Source organism: Leptonychotes weddellii, chromosome 4 (assembly GCF_054177405.1).
Source record: "Leptonychotes weddellii isolate Sample4059 chromosome 4, ASM5417740v2, whole genome shotgun sequence".
In the NCBI taxonomy this organism is placed as follows: Eukaryota; Metazoa; Chordata; class Mammalia; order Carnivora; family Phocidae; genus Leptonychotes; species Leptonychotes weddellii.
The window spans coordinates 38,361,192-38,374,494 of record NC_138372.1 but is presented as its reverse complement, the minus strand read 5'-3'; the positions used below and the strand labels follow the sequence as shown (position 1 = coordinate 38,374,494).

The 13,303-nt window shown below is 35.0% G+C and overlaps 1 protein-coding gene across 9 annotated transcripts in view; it reads left to right on the top strand.

Moving 5' to 3' along the window:
* TUT4 (terminal uridylyl transferase 4) overlaps positions 1–13,303 on the top strand; it is a 125,198-nt gene that overhangs the window by 46,379 nt on the left and 65,516 nt on the right. For all 9 annotated transcript variants that reach the window (XM_081816933.1, XM_081816938.1, XM_081816932.1 and 6 more), the window contains exons 3-4: positions 1,215–1,378; positions 6,609–6,725. In XM_081816933.1, coding sequence (XP_081673059.1) covers positions 1,215–1,378; positions 6,609–6,725 — 281 coding nt within the window. The remainder of the gene's footprint in view (positions 1–1,214; positions 1,379–6,608; positions 6,726–13,303) is intronic.

The following is a 13,303-nucleotide window of genomic DNA, read 5'->3' as shown; positions in this document are numbered from 1 at the left end:
CGGAGGGGGAGATGAACCATGAGAGATGATGGACTCTGAAAAACAAACTGAGGGTCCTAGAGGGGAGGGGGGTGGGAGGATGGGTTAGCCTGGTGATGGGTATTAAAGAGGGCACGTTCTGCATGGAGCACTGGGTGTTATACGCAAATAATGAATCATGGAACACTACATCAAAAACTAATGATGTAATGTATGGTGATTAACATAACATCATAAAAAAAATGAAAAAAAAAGGCATTGAGACTTGAAGTAGCAATGATCCATTCTATCTAGCACATTTGGTATGAATGAAGTGAAAAGTGTTAAGGTAGGATATAAGGTTAGAGATACAGACACCTTAGCTCTCTTTCTTAAGGTCTTGATTTAAAATCTGAGAGAAGTCTTCCCTGACTCCCATATCTAAAGTTAGTCTCCTTCTGAGTTACTTGCTTTTTTCCTTTACAGCACTTATTATAACTTGGAATTATTATTCTGTTTACTGCCTTCATGAAGGCAAGGATGGCATGTATTATGCTAGAGAGTTTAAACTTTATCCTGAACTCTTTGAAAGCCTTTAGGTATTTTAAGCAAGAGAATAATTTGATTGAATTTGTATTTTAAAAAATCACACTGATAGTGGAACCTACTGTATGCCAGGTGTATAATGCTAGGTGCTGGAAATGAAAAGATGATAGCACACAGTCTGTGCCTTGAAAAGATTGAAATCCAGTTAGGAGGCAGAGAAGCAAAGAAAAAATATTGATGTGGTAGGGATATCCATGAGTTCAATGAAAGCAAAGAGGGAGGAGCTTGTGGTCTAGAGGATATATGTTCTTTTAGCTGCTCGTGTATAGTGATGAAGTCATTAAAGTGACTTTAGTGACTAATCTTTGGGACTTAAAATAGCTTTTTATCACATTTCATAGTTCAGAGATTTTACAAGATGGTTATGTTGTGTTAGCCTCGTGTGGTGAGTCTCAGTCATATTTATCTCTTGATAGGTTGGAAGAACAAGATAGGCATTTGACCCATGAAATAGATTTTTCTTTGTGAATTCTGATACCGTGTATATCTCTTACTTGTATTTTAAATAAGTATACCAACTTGTACAACTAAGGAAAGTATAAGGAAAGAATATTTTTCCTGTATGTGTATAGATTGATGTCTGTTTTCCATTAAAATTTTTTTTTAATTTATCAGTTCTGCTGATGGTAACTGATTGCTTCCTTTTCTAGGTAAAATGAAGAATGATGACTCTAATAAAGAAAATTCTTCAGAGATGGACTATTTAGAAAATGCTACTGTGATAGATGAATCTGCATTGACACCTGAGCAGAGGCTAGGCTTGAAACAAGCAGAAGAACGCTTAGAAAGAGATCACATCTTTCGACTTGAAAAAGTATACTATGTCATTTTAGTTATGTGGAGGAAGATGCATGTGTCATAACTTTTCTTTGCCAAGCACAGCTCTTTTTATCTTCTTTTATTGCTAAGGCAGAGATAGCATTCATTTTTCCTAATTTCCCTCTTTCCTTTCTTCTCTCCCTTTGTTCAGCAAATCCTTACATCTGTGAGTCTGACTTTGTTCATTCATTCCAGGGTCAAGAAACTATGGTCTACCGTCTTGTTTTTGCCTTTTGTATGTGTGCTTTGTGTTTTTAAAATTGTGTAAAATAAACCTAGCCCCTTGTTTTGTAAGCAAAATTGTATCGGTATATAGCCATGCCCATTTGTTTACCTATTGTCTGTGGCTGCTTTTATGCTACCATGGCAGAGTTGAATTGAGTAATTAGTTGCTCCAGAGAACATTATAGCTTGCAAAGCATAAAATATTTACTGTTTACCACCAAAGCATAAGATATTTACCCAAATATTACTTTGTCCCTTTACAGAAGTTTGCTGACCTCTGATTTATTCACTCATCAATAGATACTGAGTGCCTGTTATGTTCTAGGTACTATGATTGGCACTGGGATATATTGATGAAAATGGCAGTTGGTGAATTAGAAGTCCATTCGGAGTGACAAATTAGCAAATATTATGTGATATACTACACTTTCTCCTTTTCTCCTTGGTTTTCTCCTACCCTTTCCTCTTCTGTCTCCCATATTTACTGAGTATTTCCTATGTATTAAGAATTGTTTTAGCCATTAATATCTTATTCCTGTGTGCTAATTAAATTCTTAACCTAGAAATACACATTCCTAGCCTTAATAAAAACATTGCTAGATATTGAAGGAATGACTCATAAATCAATCTGTTTACAAATAGATACTTGGGATATTTGTGAGCATGTATACAAGGAAATATAGGTCATCATTCTTGATAAATAAGAAAGGAAAGAAAGAAATGGTATAATTTTGTAGAGTTTAGAAAAATGAGGTAATATCTAAATTTAAGAGGCAATCCTGAGTTATTAATAGAACTTACGACAGAGTAGTCACCCTATTAAAATAGAAAGGAATATCAAGAGGTAGAGAGAATTTAGGTTGTGTAGCTAGCCTCCCAAGGTTCTAGTTAGAAGAAAGTCTTTTTTGCAATTTGCTCTCTTACTTAGTTTTCACTTTCCTCCCTTTCTCTTCCCTAAGTCTGGAATTAGTAGCTATTCTGGATCTGTTAAGATAAATATTGAATGCTTTTCGTGTGCCATGATCTGGTGATAAGAAGTTGAATTGGGGCATGTGTGGCATCTTTAAAAACATGTTACTGCTTTTCTAGGAGTTTACTAATTAGAGAAAAGCATGTAAGCAAACAACAGTAATAATAACAGTATTGTTTGAAATTTTAGACAAAAGAGTGACCAACTTGAGTGGGGTTATAGAGGCATCAATTTGGAGAATGCTTTATAAGGAGGTGACATTGGAACTGAGTCTGAAGGAGTAGCTGTAGGAGTTGACTAGGTGAATTGGGGAAGTCTGGTACAGGTGAATTATATGGCATGTATAAAGGAAATGTGAAAAAATGTGTTTTAAAAAAATAAGGGGACAGGATGGGATAGGATATGAAGCAGGAAAGATCAGTTCTTGGGAGAAGAAAGAAATTAGGGTGGAACGGATATTTGATGGTGGTAGGAAAGAATGGCCAGGGGTTAAAGAAAAGCTTTAGAAGCATGGAAAACATTTTGCTGTTTGAATTTATTTGAATTTAAGCAGCAACGATATAAAATGAGTGTGCCAGTACTAGCATAGATGTCTATAATCTCTTTTCTTTCTGGCACTTCTTTGTTTCTTATGTCCTCCAAAACCTCTTATTTTCAGTTTAGTGTACTCTTAATTAACATTTTTCTTTACCAACTTATTAGACATTCATTAAGAATATTCTTAACTACTTGCTTTTGATTTTATCAGTCCTTGGGTTCACAGTGTACCCATAGATTATCTGACTGATGAGTAAAGATGTAGATTTTTAAACTGTACCAAAGAAGGACTGAATCCAAGCTATTAGATCAGAAGGGTAAATTTCCCTATAGTTAGTGTTAAATATTGACTAGGAAATACTTAGAATTTCTGTGCCCAGCAATCTTTATTCTGGCTGGTTTGCAGAAACTTTAAAGAAGGTTTATTAGTGTGTGTGTTTTAATAGTAAAATAAAATACAACTATATAATGAAGGAATTTTAAAACACTTTTCATGTGTCTCTTCTGTGAAACTAGAAGCTTTATGATGTCATGAGAACATTTTTGTCCTATTTGCTATTGTGCTTAATATAGTACCTTGCACGTAGTAGTTGGTTAATAATTAGAGGTAGTTTGCTTAGTGGTTAAGTGTGTAGGTTTTGGAGTCACTGGGTCTACCTCTGCCACTTACTGGTTGGATAACATTAGATAAGTTATTTAATAACTCTTTAAACCTCAGTTTCTTCATCATTATAATTGAGTTGATAAAAATAACACCTAGCTCATTGACTGTTATGAGGATTAAATACAATAATACAAGTAAAAGTTTTTGCATAGTGTCTGGTGTATATTAAGTGGTAAAGATCAGCTACTTGTAGAATTGAATTATTTTACCAGGTAGAGCAATTTTTATTATTTCATTTTAAGGTTATAGAAGCAGTTTTCAGTGTTAGAGATTTAATCCAAGGTCAATTGAGATGTCATCTCAAGCCTTCTCACTCCCCATTCATGTTAAAACAAACTTTTCTTACAGAAAGAATCTAGACAGTCCTTGTCTGCTAATATTTTACAATTGAAAAACTTATATGATGAATGATTTCTTGACTCCTTTAGCGACCTCATCAATATTCATAGCTTTAGGTGTTGTGTATTTATGTTTTCAACTCCTGAATCCGAACCTTGCTACTTTCACCACTCTTCTTGAACCAGGCCAACATCATCTCTTTTCTAGATCATTGCAGTATGCTCATAATGGCAATAAGCTCTTTCTGCTTCTATTCTTAAAGGAATTAGGAAGGCAAGCAATCCTTTTAAAATATAGATTAAAACTTAATTCTCTGCTCAAAAACCTTTAGTGTCTTCCCCTCACACTTGGAATAAAAACCAGAGTTCTTTTAAGGGGCCCTGCGACCTGGCCCTCTTTACCACTCAGTGCCAGTCATATATTAGACTTTTTGCAGTTTCTCAGACATATTAGCATATTCCTGCCTCAGGGCCTTAGCATTAACATTTCCTTCTACTTGGAATGTCTCTTCCCAAATACCCACTTAGCTTAATCCTTTACTTCCTTTAAATTATTTTATCAGTAAGGTCTTAAGTGATGATCCTTTTTTAAAAAGTAGTTAACACCCCTGCACCCTATTCGTATTTATTTGTGCATTTCTTTATTTATTACATGTCTCTGTATACTAGAAGTAGATTGTGAGGACAGACTTTGGTTTGTTTTGTTTATGCTATATATCCCTACTTCTAGACAAATGTTTGACATACGTTATGAGCTCAGAAAATATTTAGGGAATTAAGTACTAGTTGTGGTTGGAAACTAAGAGGTAGGAGTCTCTGCAAGGGCTTAAATTCATTCCCCAATAAGGACAGATTTGAAAGAGTTTTTTATGGTTTTTTGTTTTTTAAGTTTTTATTTAAATTCCAGTTAGTTTAATATACAGTGTAATATTAGTTTCAGGTGTACCATAGAACCATTCAGCACTTCCATATACCACCAGGTGCTTATCACAAGTGTACTCCTTGATCCCCATCACCTATTTAACCCAGCCCCTCACCCACCTATCTTCTGGTAACAGTCAGTTTGTTCTCTTGATAAATTTGGCTTCTTAGTTTGCCTCTTTCTCTTATTTGTTTTGTTTCTTAAGTTCCGCATATGAGTGATATCATACGATATTTGTCTTTGACCTCTTTCGCTTAGCGTAATATTCTCTAGCTCCATCCACGTCATTGCAAATGGTGAAAGAATTTTTATACTACAAATTGAAATGACTGGATTGAACTGAATTTTCCTTTTTGCTTGTTGTTTTGGACAATTATTTAATTTTTGAGATTTAGTTGCTTTGCCAGTAAAATAGGGAATCATTATAGGTTGTAAGGTTATACATACTTTATAAATAATGGCTATATTTATTTTTAGTCTGTGGTAGGACTGTTGCTAAATTTGGGGCATGTTTCCATTTAAAGAAAATCATAGTATTATGAAGTTAGAGAATCTTTTTGTCAAGAGTTGCAGGCTATTGAAGATCAATCTGAAATAAAAATTTAAGCATTGCTGTAATTTCAGAAATTGCAGTATAATGCACTAGAAATCATGTTTGAAAATTCAGTGTGTATTTATTGTGTTTCTGTAATTTTTCATTGTGTAATCATATGGGTAGAGTTGGCTTTGGATTCAGATATACATGAATTTAAATTCAGCATCTCCTACTTAATATTATATCTTTGTGAAAGTTACAGGCTGTATGAGCTTTTGTTTTCACATCTAGAGAATGAAAATAATAGCAATCTAATTGGATTATTAGAGGTATTAAAATGACATTGTATATGAAGCACCTAACATAGTGCCTAGCACCTAACAGGCACTTTGGAAATAGTAAGGTTTTTTTTTTTTTTATTATTTCAAGAACAGATTTATAGTATATGTGCTGCCGAAGCGAGCACTCGAGAACAGATTTATAAAGTATGACTAAAGTACTATGATAATTCTTGTGTGTCAGAATTGTTTCCTTTATAATAGTTACTTCAAGAGATTATCCATTTATTCCCATGAGATTGTGATTGAGTATGTTTTCAGAACTCAGCTTTTGGAATTTTCTTCCATATTCTCAACTCATATTCTTTTAAAATCTGTTTGAGGGTGGATTTTATTTTTTATAGTAATCAAAAAGACAAAGTTTGAAACCGGTTTTGGGGAGAGCATTGGAATAAGACTAAGTCATAAGACTGCCTTTCTTATCCTACATTGGATTCTAAGGACTGTATTATATTAGATAAGTACCAAACATTTAACATTATAATGGTGGTGTTTGAAATGAGTATATGATCTTCTGTGATGTCTATTTTGAAAAGGACAATTATCTTTTGGGGATGTAAGTACTGATTGTTTATTAAAAATTTATTCCTTTAATGCTTGTTTTTGTTTCTTATATTTATGTAATTATATCATTCACATATAGTCATATATTTACTTCTCTGTTTTCTGAAAAAATGCATTTTTTTAACTTTTCAGCGCTCACCAGAATATACCAATTGCCGATATCTATGCAAACTTTGCTTAATTCACATTGAAAACATCCAGGGAGCTCATAAACATATAAAGGAGAAACGACATAAGAAAAATATTTTGGTGAGTTCTTTTTACAAAATATTTTATTTTTCGAATGGTAAAACTATATGAAATATTTATTTATGAAACAAAAATGGGTTATTTGTCCTGTCTTACATTAGTAACTGAAGTGATAGCATTAAAAGCTGTGATTGCCTTTCTTATCTTAGGTGGTCAGGAGGGGAACTTTTTCAGAGACCAGTCTGTTCATATTAAAGTATGTTGATTCTTAAATTTAAAACTGTCAGGGGTGCCTGGCCGGCTCAGTTGGTAGAACATGTGATTCTTGATCTCTGGATTGTAAGTTCAAGCCCCATGTTGGGTGTAGAGATTACTTAAAAATAAAATCTTAATTAAAAAAAAGAAACTGTTAAATACAATTAGTCCAACTGGTATTTATTGAGTTTTTATGTGCTAGATCTAGTCAGTGGTGAATAAGATAGTTGTGGTTCCTACCCTCAGAGTTTCTAAAGTATTGGTGAAGGCATACACTGAAAAAGAATTTAAGTATATTGAGTTTTATTAAAGGGAGAAATGTGGTGCTAAGGAAGTGTACAAGGATATTTTACTTAATCTGCAACAAGGACATTTCTCTGAGAAAGTGACATTTGAGCTGAACTTTGAAGTAGTAGTTTAAAATTAAGGCAAAAAGGTGCCTGAGTGGCTCAGTCAATTGAACATCTGGCTCTTGGTTTCGGCTTAGGTCATGATCTTATGGGTCATGTAACTGAGTGCGAGTCAGTTCTGAGCTCAGCAGGGAATCTGCTTGAAAGTTTCTCCCCCTGTCCCTCACCCCACTTGTGCTTGTGTGCTCTCTCAAAATGAATAGGTGGATCTTTAAAAAAAAAAAAAAAAAGGCAAAAAGGTGAATGATGACATGGCATATGAGGAACAGAAAGAGTCTATTATGACTGGGGCAAAGAGAGATAGGAGGAAAATGATGTGAGATAAAGCTATAGAAGTCCAGACCATGCAGGGCCTTATAATCTAGACTTTGGGAATTCATAATTTTTCAGTTATTTTTATTAGAACATTTCATAGACATAGATATGAATAATTTTTTAAAAAGATTTTATTTATTTATTTGACAGAGAGACACAGCGAGAGAGGGAACACAAGCAGGGGGAGTACGAGAGGGAGAAGCAGGTTTCCCATGGAGCAGGGAGCCTGATGTGGGGCTCGATCCCAGGACCCTGGGATCATGACCTGAGCCGAAGGCAGATGCTTAATGACTGAGCCACCCAGGCGCCCCTGAATAATGTGTTTTTAAAAAATTATTACTATTTTAGCTATTTAAGTTTTTCTTTTCCAAAGTGGTAATATATATATATTTTAAAGATGTGTTTATTTATTTTAGAGAGAGAGCACAAGTGGGAGGGGCAGAGGGAGAGGGAGAGAGAATCCCAAGCAGACTCCGTGCTGAGTGCAGAGGTCTATCCCACAACCCCAAGATCACAACCTGAGCCAAAACCGAGAGTCGGATGCTCAACCGAGTGTGCCACCTAGGCACCCTTCACAGTGGTAATAGTAATACTATATAATCTTCTGCTTATGTCTAAGTGTCTGCATTTTCTCTGAGAAATATTCTTTTACCAGACCTTCCCAACAAGTCTGGATTAGGTATTCCTTCTCTGTGCTTGCAGAGCTGCTTGATCAGAAAACTGGATATATTGTATTGTGCATTTCTGCTTTCTCTCCTCTTCTAGACTTCAGTATTCTAGAGGGCAGGTTTTATTTCTTACTTATTTTTGTTTCTGTATTGGTTAGGACAGTGTCTGACACACAGTAGGTGCTCAATATGTCTTATTTGAAAAAAATGAATGCATTGAAGAAAATCAGGAACTCGGAAGAGAAATTAAAATTTTGTCAGCATGTTATTTCGATTTAATTAGAACTTCAGAATATTTAATAGAACAAAGATAGAGTTGGTAGTTTATGAGATAATAACTGAGATATTTCAAGAAATTTTGAATGATGCTAATCATTAATTCCAGGAAGCTCAGGGAATTCCAAACAGGAAACTTACAAAGAAAACCAAAGACATTATATACATTTTAAGGAAATTTTAGGACATTACAAAAAAACTAACAAAAAAACTTAAAAGCAGCTGTATTAGATTTCTGCTTTTGTTGAAGTTGTAATAATAAGGACTAGATTTACCCTTACTCTTGAGTAAACCAAAGGAAAAAAAAAGGATAAAAATAGCTAACAATGGTTTTCAGGCAGCGAATGGAAATCAAATGAGATTAGCCCAATGATTACTCTAGTTTGAGAGAGTTTCCATACTGCATTATAGGAAGGGGAGACCAGTGCACTCCCAGAGTTGAGGAGATGAACTTGATTCCAGGGAATCCAGGGTGGCTAGAGTTTGTAGGACAGAATAACAAAAAAGAGAAAGCTATACAGAAAGAAATCCATAGATATAAAGACAGCCCCCTCAGAGTATTTAGCACAGTACTGATTGGTACATGCATGCGAGGAAGCTGCCTGAAGCCAGGGAGAGAATCATCTAAGGAATTAGAATAGTGCTTGATGCTTACATACGGCTGAGAATAGTACTTTACCACTATTCAGACTGGAAAACTCATACTTCATGGGCATTGGATAGAGTACCCAGAAGGATCTTGTTTTAAGAGTGGGGAATATATAGAAACTAAATGCAGTCTGATCCCAGCTAAAGATTTTTTAAAAGGATTTTATTTGAGAGGGGGAGAGAGAGAGAGAGAGAGCATGAATGGGGAGGGGGAGAGGGACAGAGGGAGTGGGAGAAGCAGACTCCCTGCTGAGCAGGGAACCTGACGTAGGGCCCAATACCAGGACCCTGAGATCATGACCTGAGCCAAAGGCAGAAGCTTAACTGATTGAGCCACCCAGGCTACCCCCAACTAAAGAATTGTAAAGGCAAGACCCAAAAGGACAGTTTTCAGGGTTTAATGTTACAGAACAAAGCTTGTGAGGGTATTTATAGAAATACAAAATATCTATCACCACAAAAAGGTTCACATTGTCTGGCATTCAAAGATTATAAGGCATACAACAAAGCAGGAAAATACATACCACGATGAGGAGAAAAATCAGCCAATCAAAACTACCTTGAACTGACACAAGAGAATTAGCAGAGGAGGACATCAAGGCAGTTAACTATATTCCTGATATTCCAAAAATCAAATAGAGACATGGAAGTTATAAAAAAGATTAAAACTGAACTTACAGGCATGAAAACTACAGTGTCTAAAATGAAAAATACACTGAGTAGGACTAATGGTAGATCAGACCTTACAAAAGAAAAGGTTAGTGAACTTGAACATATAGCAATGGAAACCATCCAAAATGAGACGGAAAGAAAAAAAGAACTTGGAAAAAAAAAAAAAGAAAGAAAAGGTTACTTTTGATCTCTGGGATACTTGATAATATGTACCAGTTCTACACATCTTCCAGGACACTGAAGAGGAGGAATGCTTCCTAATTTCAGTCCATGAGTCCCACATTACTCTGACACCAAAACCAGAAAAAGACAATACAATAAAGGAAAACTTCAGGCTATATTTCTCATGAATTTTAATGCAAAAATTCTATACATTATTTTAGCAAATTGAATCTAACAATAAAATTAAGGAAGAAATACATTATGATCAAGTGGGGCTTTATTCCAGGAGGGCAGTGTTGGTTTAGAAAACCAATCACTGTAATTTATCATATTAACAAACCAAAAAATAATTTCAGTAGATGCTGAAAAAGCTTTTTTTTTTTAACTAGGCTCCACTCTGAGTGTGGAGTCCAACATGGGGCTTGAACTCACGACCCTGAGATCAAGACCTGAACTAAGATCAAGAGTTCAACCATATTATAGTATGTATCAGAATTCCCTTCCTTTTAATGTTGAATAATAGCTCATTTTATGTATATACAAAGTTTTGTGTATCCATTCATCCATCCATCCATTCATATTTAGGTTGTTTCTACTTTTTGGGTATTGTGATGATGTTGGTATCAACATTGGTAGAGGAAATACTTGTTCGATTTTCTGCTTTCATTTCTTTTGTGTATAGACCCAGAAGTGGAATTGCTGGACCAAATGGTAAATATATGTTAAATTTTTTGAGGAATTGCCATGCTATTTTCCACAGTGGCTACATCGTTTTACATTCCCACTAGCAATGCACAAGGGTTCAGTTTCTCCACATTTATAAAACTCTTGCATTTTTCTTTTGTTTTGATAATAGTTATCTTAATGTGAATTGGTATCTCATTGTCCTTTTGATTTGCATTTTCCCAGTGATTAGTGAGGTTGAGTACCTTTTCATGTACTTAACTGCCCATTTGTATTTGGAGAAATGTCTTTTCAAGTCCTTTGACCACTTTTGAATTGGGTTTTCTTGTTCACAGTTTTAGAGGAGTTTTTTTTATGTTCTGGATACTAATCCCTTATCCTGTATGCGATTTGCAAATATTTTCTCCTATTCTGTGGGTTGCCTTTTTACTCTGTTAGTAGTGTTGTTTGATGCATGGGAGTCTAATTTTTTTTAAGATTTTATTTATTATTAGTGAGACAGCACGAGCAAGCATGAGTAGGGGAAGGGAAAGAGGGAGAGAGAATCTCAAGCAGACTCTGAGCTGAGCTTGGAGCTTGATGTGGGGCTCGATCCCATGACCCTGAGATCATGATCTGAGCCGAAATCAAGAGTTGGATGCTTAACCACCTGAGCCACCCAGGAGCCACCCAGAAGTTTAATTTTTATAAATTCCAATTTGTGTGATTTTTCTTTTGTTGTCTGTGGTTTTTTTTTGTTTCGTACCCAAGAAGTCATTGCCAATGATTTTCTCTTCTGTTTTCTTCTAAGAGTTTTATAATTCTTCTCTTACATTTAGGTCTTTGATCCATTTTGAGTTAATTTTTATATTTGGTGTAAGATAAGGGTCCATTTTGCATATGGTTATCCAGTTTTCCTAGCACCATTTGTTGAAAAGACAGCCCATTTGCCATTGAATGGTTTTGACACCCTTATTAAAAATCATTTGACCATATATATGAGTGTCTGTTTCTTGGTTATGTGTTTTATTCTGTTGGCCTATACATCTGTCTTTATGCTAGTACCATACTGTCTTGATTACTGTGGCTCTGCATAGTAAATTTCAAAATCAGGAAATGTGAATTTCTAACTGTTCTTTTTCAAGATTGTTTTGGTTATTTTGGGTTCCTTGAGGTTCCATGTGAATTTTAGGATCAGTTTTCCTATTTCTGCAAAAAAATTAAAGGGATTTTGATGGGATTGCTTTGAACCTGTGGATTCCTTTGAGTAGTATTGACATCTTAACAATATTAAGCCTGCCAATCCATGAACATGGGATGTCTTTCTGTTTATTCATGTCTTCTTTCATTTCTTTAAGCAGTGTTCTGTTTTCAGTGTACAAGTCATTCATCTCTTTGATTAAGTTAATTTCTAAGTATTTTATTCTTTTGGGGGCTATTCTAAATGGAATTTTCTTAATTTCCTTTTCAGATTGTTTGTTGTTAGTGTATAGAAATGCAACTGATTTTTGTTTGTTGATGTGTATCCTGCTACTTTACTGAATTTGTTCATTAGTTCTAACAGTTTTTTTGCATCTTCAGGGTTTTTTTACATGCTAGATTATTATCTGTGAATAGAGATAATTTTATTTCTTCCTGTCCAGGTTAATTGCCTTTTATTTCTTTTTCTGGCTAACACTTCTAATATGTTGAATAGAAGTGGTGAAAATGGGCATTCTTGACTTGTTTTACTGATCTTAGAGAAAAAGCTTTCAGCCTTTAACCACTGAGTATAATGTTAGCTGTGGGTTTTTCAAATAGGTCTTTATTATCTGGAGGTAGTTTCTTTTTATTCCTAGTTGGTGAGTGTTTTTGTTTGTTTGTTTTTTGTTTTGTTTTGTTTTTTTACCACAAAAGGGTGTTAAATTTTGTTGAATACTTTTTATGCATTGATCAAGATAATCAAGTCATTTTTTTTCTCTCATTTTGTTAAGGTGATTACATTGATTGATTATTGTATGTTGAACCATTCTTGCATTCCAGGAATAAATTGTACTTGTCATGGTGTATAATCTATTTAATATTTTGCCGAATTTGGTTTGCTGGTATTCTGTTGAGGATTCATTGAAAGTTTTAAAGTAGGAGACTAACTGGTGGAAGTAAGGGGAATAGGAAAAAGGACGAAAGGCTGGAAATAGGAGACTCATTAGGAGACTCTTGCTTCTTGGGCACGTTTTCCTAGCCTAAACTGATTCTTTCCAGAACTTTCCAGAACTTACCTCATCTCAGCAGAAGGCACCACCATTTATTTACTCAGTTGTCTAGGACAAGCACCTTTGATTTATCTCTCTCATTTACACCCCACATTCAAACTATTAATAAATTCTATAGAATTTACCTTCAAAACATTGTGTATTCCGGGGCGCCTGGGTGGCTCAGTTGTTAAGTGTCTGCCTTCGGCTCAGGTCATGATCCCAGGATCCTGGGATTGAGCCCCGCATTGGGCTCCCTGATCGGCGGGAAGCCTGCTTCTCCCTCTCCCACTCCCACTCCCCCTACTTGTGTTCCCTCTCTTGCTGTGTCTTTCTCT